The 8,148-nt window shown below is 45.1% G+C and overlaps 1 protein-coding gene across 1 annotated transcript in view; it reads right to left on the bottom strand.

Annotated features, from left to right (window-relative positions):
• Positions 1 to 344: 344 nt before the first annotated feature.
• Positions 345 to 8,148, bottom strand: part of LOC147725793 (uncharacterized) — a 30,849-nt gene continuing 23,045 nt past the window's right edge. Inside the window, exon 4 of the mRNA XM_086962785.1 lies at positions 345 to 360. Coding sequence (XP_086818911.1) covers positions 345 to 360 — 16 coding nt within the window. The remainder of the gene's footprint in view (positions 361 to 8,148) is intronic.

Here is an 8,148-nt window from a genome sequence, read left to right as displayed (position 1 = left end):
CCCTCATAAGTTATCAATGATGAGATAGAACAGTTCAGCAACAAAAATGTATATTGAAGCCATTAAATAATTAATGCAATACAGAATATGTGATACCTCACATCCTCAAATTTTCAAATCTTAGAAAATTTTCTCTAGCACTACTGGTTTAAAATTTGCTTCTTGGGGAAATGCGAAAGTCCATGGTCAAGCTACGCCAACAAGTGGTCTCACACTGTTCCAATAGCCCTAGGAGAGCGCGTTAAAAGGTGCTGCCACTGTCCATGAAAAAGCATACCAGAGTGAGTTACGTGTTAATTACATTCAAGTGTCGACATAACTGGCACCGAAAGGACCTTTCGATCTCAGTTACGCAAGTACCTAAAAGAGAAACAATTTGAATGTAATACGATGCAAACATCAAATATGCTTGATGGGTGAAGCGAGTAAATACGCTGATATCAAACCGTGCAATGCTAAACATTTCAGTAATGTTGCAGGAACTGTGTTTCAAGATATGTAACGCCTACTTCTTGTCACAGAACAAAACCCAGAAGTTAATGTCCTCTCTTCCTTCTCCAGACCAAAGTGCATGTTGTGCCAGATAGATAATGCAGCAGGGGGGCTTAGTGCCTAAGAGACTAAAAGAGTAAAACAAAGCGTATAAAAATCATATAAACATTCAATGCCCTCCTACAGAAGAACGGTTAAAGAACATGGTGTTGACTACATGAAACCACCCTTAGGCCGGTCATCATTAAGACTAGTGTTCTGCCAGAAATAACCCATTTTTAGGTCGAGCCTAGAGCAGCTCATGCGCTGCTTGCTCAACTATAGTAAGTGGCTTTTCAAAGTGCTACCCCCAGGGTTTTGCTGGCCTAATGCCTGCGTTCACGAGAGCGTGCACGCGCAGCCGCCACCAGCCTTTCTTATCTCTTCCTCCGTTGACTTTGCCAATATTTGTTAGATAAGACGTTTCATTGTGCTTGGGTCTTTCATGGTAAATATATTATTTTCTCTGTTATATTCTTTGGTTGCATCTTCTTCATCTACTCCCTTATTCTGTTGGCTATTTGAGAGCTGTCTTTTGCCTTATTTATAATGCACAGGGAATTTATTTTACCTCTGAAATAGAAACGCTTTCATCCTTCATTTAACTCTTCATCCCATCCTCCAATGTATAGACAGTGCAATAGTTTTGTTTCAATTGTTTTGGACTGGAGCGTGCATTTTTGTTACTTTGGTCGATACTCCAATTGTAAAGTCATGTCCATTGGTGTTGCCAATGCTTGTTTATTTTGCGAATCCTGCCCACATTTTAGCAGGACATTTTAAGGGAGGCCAGAATACTCTGATTTTCCAGAGACGTGTGATTTACTATAGACAGCACAGAATTCCTTTGACCATCTTGTTGTGCAGTGATAGGTCACGCGACTAACTTTTTTGTAACCTAAAAAGCTTCGGTTTAAGTGGGTATTTCTCGTGGCTAAAACTGTGAGTGGCTTCGACGTGTAGGCAGTATGAAAGAGCCCACGCCACCTGACCCTCTCCTGCCCATTCCACCTGACCCTCTCCTGCCCACTCCACCTGACCCTCTCCTGCCCAGTCCACATGACCCTCTCCTGCCCAGTCCATCACTCGCCTCGTCCTCTTTCTCATTCTCCATGAAATTCGTGGACATCAGTGCGTAATAATAAAATATAAATAAGTGCAGGTACCCAAACATTTTTTAGGAGGCCACCACCCGCTTCAACACTGGCGCTATATCACTTATGGCATGGATACTTCCCTAAGTTTGTTTGGAGCAAGTAAATTGTTAGATATGACTCTAGTAGTGAGGAGCTTATCTCTACCTTTACCTTCAAAGGAGAGCCACAAGATAGCTGCCCACTGACTCTGGGGAACACCCTGCACAGTGCAGGCCCTCTCCAAAGCAGTTATCCATTTGTGGATGTCATCCCCTTGTTTAAAGGGGGGCACTATTTTACTCAGGTGTCTAGTATCAAAACTCCTGTCTTTATCTCTAGGGATAATGCTGCCACCAGTGGGGTCTGCCCCACTCAATTTCTGCTCTCTGGCAATGGCAAGTCTCTCTTTGGCAAGGGCAAGTTCTTCCCTCTCAATCCTCAGATTGACTTCCCTCATCTTAGCTTCATGCTCTCTTCTCTGAGGGGATGTCATCCCTCTCTGAGAAGATGCCTGAGAGACATGGGTGTGAATAGATCTGCTAGAGCCTCTGGAGTGAGACCTAACCCGTCTATTCCCAAGGTTAAGCCTGCCTGAGGATGGGCCTGGGGCTCCCCCAGTTCCATTCTCATGTATGCTTAAGTTGGCCCTGGTAAGTCTGCTGACTCCTCCCTAACCATGGTTTACCTCTCTATCAGATGAGTCTCCATCTTCCTCCTCTTCATCAGTTTCAGGGAGATTAGAGTCCTCCTCTACTGGGGGTATGTTTCCCTCTGTAGGGTCAGATGGGCCTGGATTAGAAGCCCTTCTGGCATCAAATGTCTCTAACAGACCTATCAGAAAAGGAAGGGTAGGGTTAGAACCCTGTTTAAGTTTCCTGGAGGTACACAATTGTCTCATCTCCTGGAAGCTAAGGGCTGCATATCTTGACATGACCTGTGGAGGGTCAATATCACCAAGGGGAGCCACTGTGTTCTCTCCTGTGGTAGACATGCTTTTCTAGTAAGGTGTAAGTGGTGCACTTACCTACACTATGGGTTTTCCTACTAATCCCTTGCTAAGAGTTGTAGTCAGGGTGTGCTACTCCCTTTCTACTACAACAGCTGGTTCAGTAGAACTCAGAGTATTTCTAAGCTTGTTATATGTACCCATGGTACCTTATGTGATCTTTCAAATGATATCTCAAGATTATACTTGGTAAAAACAACAGCAAGCTCAAATCCCAACCGCTGCACACCAATGTGAGAAGTTGGCCTGATATATGATGTTCACTAGTTCTAGTGATCACCTTGTATCAGTCCAAACAACCCTTATGGTGATTGGTTGTAAGTCAACCTTATAGACCAGCTATCCTAATGGTAGCATGGACAAAGCAGTCTTAGGCTAAACTCTTTTGGCATGTGAAGCCAGCTGTTTTACCACATATAACCCCTTGAATACCAAATGAAAGGACACCACACAGGTAGTTATGAAAATAAACAAGATATTTATTAACTAACATACACCTCTGAACTCTTTATGAGATCAGAGGGCTAAGCACATGACAATCTCTTAGGAAAAATACGTTTAACTTGCACAAATTAAAATGGTGCCCTAGGGGCACGACAAACCATATACTAAGTAAGTGGAATGTGAAAGTCGATAAAAGGAATGGAGCTGTCCAGAGGCTGTAGGATCATTGGGACCACGCTATACTAACTCTAGGTAGGTAATAGGAGGCCCACGGAATGCGTGTGCAGAGTGTGAACTCACACGCGAGATGCGTAACAGTGTCTATGGGCAGTACAGTTCAAGAAAAAGGTGAGTACGGACAATCCTGACTAGGTAAGACAAAAACGACTGTGGAACTGGACACTAGGAGAGTCAAGCTACCCTTGAGCACCAAAATGCTCGTGTTGCCTCACCCACAGACTGCGGGTGCATAGGTGCCAAGTCGTGTCGGGTTCCGGCGTTGAAGTCTATAGAGCCTGGAAGAAAAGATGCTGCAGGCGATCAGGAGGAAGATGTCCGGTGTGATCCAAGGGTGGATCAGTGAAGAGAAGAACCTGAAAGCAGAGGGGACAATGTTCAAAGTCACTAGCCAGTGACTGGAGTGGAACCAGGAGTGGAACCAGATGTCGTCGTCGCGATCAGGTGAGGGTGGACGCTTGTCTCTGCAGCCACGTGGACCAGGTGGTGTCTTCGATGACCAGGATGGAGGCACGAGCTGTCCCACGCAGGCTATCGCTGTTGGCAGTGTCGGCTTCGGATTCGGAGTCAACAGGCCTTGGCAAAGGCAACCCACACGGTGAGTGGAAACGGCGTCTGGAGGGGACCAGGAGGGTCCAGGGTGCTCCTCTTTTGGAAGGGAGCAAGGGCAAGTCTGGAGCAACCAGACCAGCAGTGAAGATTTCGGAGTTCGTCGTCTAGGAGGTCACTAGCCAGCCGGCAAGTGACAAGACAACACGTCAAGCAGCAAACAGGCAGAAGGGCCCCACGCAGATCTCTCGTGGATGCTGGAGGGCTGGTCTTTGGTGCAGGAGCTGCTCGGAGTCGGGGCTTCTCAGTCCCCAAAGCACTTGGACGAGGTTACCTCAAAAGTCGTGCTGGAGCGAAGTGCTGCTTCTTTCAAGATGGCCGGTCCCAGGTGTCTCGTCGCACCCACGGATCTCAGCTGTGCTGCAGATGTGGGTTGAGGTCGAAGAGGTCTGGGAATCCGGGTCTCGTCGGGCTCTGAAGTCTGGATCCTTGAAGGTAGACGACAAAGGGAAGCCGCTGGACGCTGATGGTGCCTGCTTGTGCAGGGTGGACACTCCTTGCCCACAAGGGAGATTTCTTCAGTCTTCTGTGGAGCAGAACGTCGAAGTCCAGAGTTTCTTCTTGTAAAGTTGTTCAGGATAATCTCATTTGGAATGGGACCAGCTCCTACCTTTATCCGGCTAAAGGGGGATGTACTATGACTCGGTCCCTCCTCTGGGTGGGACCAGGAAGGGGGGTGGTTACACCCCCTATCCTTTGTCCGGTCTTGCGCCAGAGCTGGGGCTGGAGTGCCCAGGAACTGGTTTAGACCGGAGTATGCACAGGGACACCTTGTGTGCCCCAGGCATGTCTCATTCCTTTCAGCCCTGTCCTACCTAACACACAAAATCCTGTCTGTGGTGGTGCTAGCACTTCCCAAGGCAGGAAACCCTTTGTCCAAGCCTCCCTCGCTGGAAGGACTCCCAGCAGCAGGAGGTCAGACTTGTGTCTGTGGTGGCAGCATCCATTTTGTGATGCTGAGGCTCGAGTTAACTTTAACCGGGGTTCACAGTTACATACATGTCGAGTTCCTCTAGAAGGGTGGAATGCTACCCCCGTCCCCAGAATTGGCGAGGGGGTAGTATTCCAATTCGTATGACACCTTACTCGACATGTTTTGATAATGTTATACCAAAGTTGGCAATAACCGCAAGGATTATAATGCGCTTAAGAGTATATGGTATAGCGTTATCATGGAAACAGCTAAAGGACTTGGTTCCGAAAGCTGCAGACAGGCTCAGCTCATGCTAGAGCACCATCTCACATATTTCCAAGCACTCTGCCTTCAGGATTGATAAGGCCTGCCAAAGGAGTGACTGATAGGAGGATATGTGTCCATTTTAGGGTTAGATATATGGGGATACTATATCTAAAGCAAAGACTGATTACACCACCTTGCCCCAGCTGATCGATCAGCCAGTTGTGTCAGATTTGGATGGCCAGCCAGGGGTGGCATAATACATGCTGCAGCCCCTGGTAGGCCCTGGGTGTCCCTATGCCCTGGGTACCTAAGGTACACTGTACTGGGCTGATAAGGTAACTCAGTATCCAATTAGATATGTACCTAGAGTACATGGAATCCATTTTACAGAGAGAGCAGTGGGCCTGGGGTGCTGAATAGCAGGGCTCCAGGTCAACTAAGTCGAAAAACCAGCTAAACACCAGGCAAAAAGTTGGGGGCAACCATAGTTCAAGATCAAAAATTTGTATAGCGCACTATTCACCCAGAGGGTCTCAAGGTGCTTGAGAGAGGGGGGGTGCTTTACTTATCGAATGTCCAAGTTTTTAGTTGTTTTCTGAAGGAGAGGTGGTTTGGTGTAAGGCAGAGGTCAGAGGGGAGAGAATTCCAGGTCTTGGCCGCTAAGTAGGAGAAGGATCTTCCCCAAACTTTTCAATTAATTAAGTCACTTTGGCAAATGGGTCTGCTGATGGTAACAAGACGAAGAATAACAAGTCCAGCTTGTTGTTTCAAAAATCTTATTTATTATTTGTTTATTTGAAGTAAATGCATTTTATTAAATTCTCTTTATTTGCATCAGCTTTATTAAAGGATTATCAAAATGAACTGACAGTTTCAAGCAAAATCTTTAGCATGATTTAAAGTAGAATAAACAGTTTTCATCACTTAAGCCCTATTTTCCCTGTCTAAAACAACTTCACCTAAGAAATAAAGAAAAAGTCATTTAACCCTATTGATCCTTCCGTGCTCCAAAGAGTCCAACAGCACGTCACGCCTAACAGGATTCGGAAAGCGAGAGGCGCCCTCCCTCCAAAGGGGTCAGTTTTTATACCTTTTTCCCTAACTAATCTCACTAAAATTTGTTCTTTCTTTCCTGCCATCCAAAGTTCTCATTGGTTGACAGACGTCAACCCATATGGTGGCATCATTTTTTCGAAGCCTGGTCCAGACTTTCTCTTAGAGTCTATTGTCTCTTATTGACAAGTCACGCAGCTTCCTCCAAAATGAAACGTTTGTAAATGACAGTCCGTGACTTCCTTAGCTTGGCAATCTCTGCCGGTTTCCGTCCTTGGCTTAGTCCTTCCAAGAGCACGTATAAAATAGTTTTCAATTGAACTTGCATATTTTTTTAACGTGATGAAGCTTTCCACGCAGAGCTCTTACTCTTTCTGGACAGGACTCGACAACACCATCTTTAAAGCTAGGCCTCTTTCTCAGTAACTAGTATTCAAACAAACACAAAAGAATAATTAATGAAAGAATTAGAATTCGTTCTGTTACCCACCCACCTTTGCTAATTATTAACCCATTAATAAAAGTTACCTAGCCAAAGCAATTTAGCAACAAACAAGATTGTGCCACACAAATACGAGAGACAAAACATAAGCACATAGAAAGAAGCTCATGCCATTAATAAAACAGCCGCATTTAATATTGACATAACAATAGACAAGATTAGTTTATTATTTTTCACGAACAAGCATTTGCAACATAGAGCACATATATGAGCACATATATTAGTCCCACATGTCATGTTTTGCAATTTAATCTAAGTTGGTTAGTAATATTCACTCCATTCTTGTTAATTGAATTACTTTAATTATGGGAGTTTTAACTTTGCGAGTCAAAATAAATATATTTTAAAATCTCGCTCCATCAACTCCCTCATCTGGTGATTTCAAAATCACCAAACTACACCCAAAAATTTAGCAACATTTTTATCCCAAGAAGAACATGTTTTGAATTTCACTGTGTTAGTATTTCTAAAGTCTTGTCTCAGCTGTTGGTCTGCAACTCTCATAGTGAGTTCTACGAAACTCTTCCAATTCTATTTCTCTCTCCTGTTCTTTTCTGAGCTTATAAAATCTCTTCATTTCCCTCAGGTATTTCTTTCTCTTGTGTAGCATGCAACTGATCTTCAACAACAGTATCACAAAGACTATAACTAATAAAGATGTCAGTATTTTGCGAAGAATTGAACCACCAATCTCTTTAAACCAGGTTTTGATTGCTGCAAATCTTTTGCTCAAACGTTCTGAGAAATCTTCCTCTTCTAAGGGTACAATTTCAGATTGCAACTCAGTAATGTTTTTAATATACATTTCAATACTCTGGCTCTTATCTGGGATATAGGTGCAGCAATGTTGAACATGCAAAATGCCACAAACTCCTCCCTCTTTTGCCAGCAGAATGTCTAAAGCAAGGCGATACTGCATTACCATGGACCGTATAGCTATGAGCTCAGTATTCACTAATTGGAAACCACTAGCTGTATCAGTTGACAACCTGTCAACAATTGTGGACTATTTTTGTTGGAGGGGCGGTCCCAGGGGAGGACAGACTTGGCACCTGACCACCATGTGACCCACCTCTCCTAGGAACACTGCCGAGCACTGGTGGGAGACCCTCGGGGGGAGGATCTCGAATCTAGAATCGTACGCGCTGCGCTGGCGCCACTCGAAAAAGGGACACCACACTGTAGGATCAAAAGAACGTATTCTTTATATCTTCACGTAAAAATGGATCTTTATGATCCGCAGTCTCATATGTACAGGAGAGCGAGGGCTCAGAGAGTCTCGGTAGGGGTAGGGTAGCGGGACAGTCTCAAGGGTCAAGGTATCCGGCGCACAGCTCTCAATCCTCGAGCTGGGGGATACGGGGTGATCTTGGGTCCAGCCAGACCAGAATAGTCTCTGAGCCACGATCGAATCAGCCGGGCTCGAGCAAGGAGGTCGCAGTTCTCACGG

Source organism: Lissotriton vulgaris, chromosome 3_1, assembly GCF_964263255.1.
Source record: "Lissotriton vulgaris chromosome 3_1, aLisVul1.2, whole genome shotgun sequence".
Taxonomy (NCBI): Eukaryota; Metazoa; Chordata; class Amphibia; order Caudata; family Salamandridae; genus Lissotriton; species Lissotriton vulgaris.
This window is presented reverse-complemented; position numbering and strand designations above follow the sequence as displayed.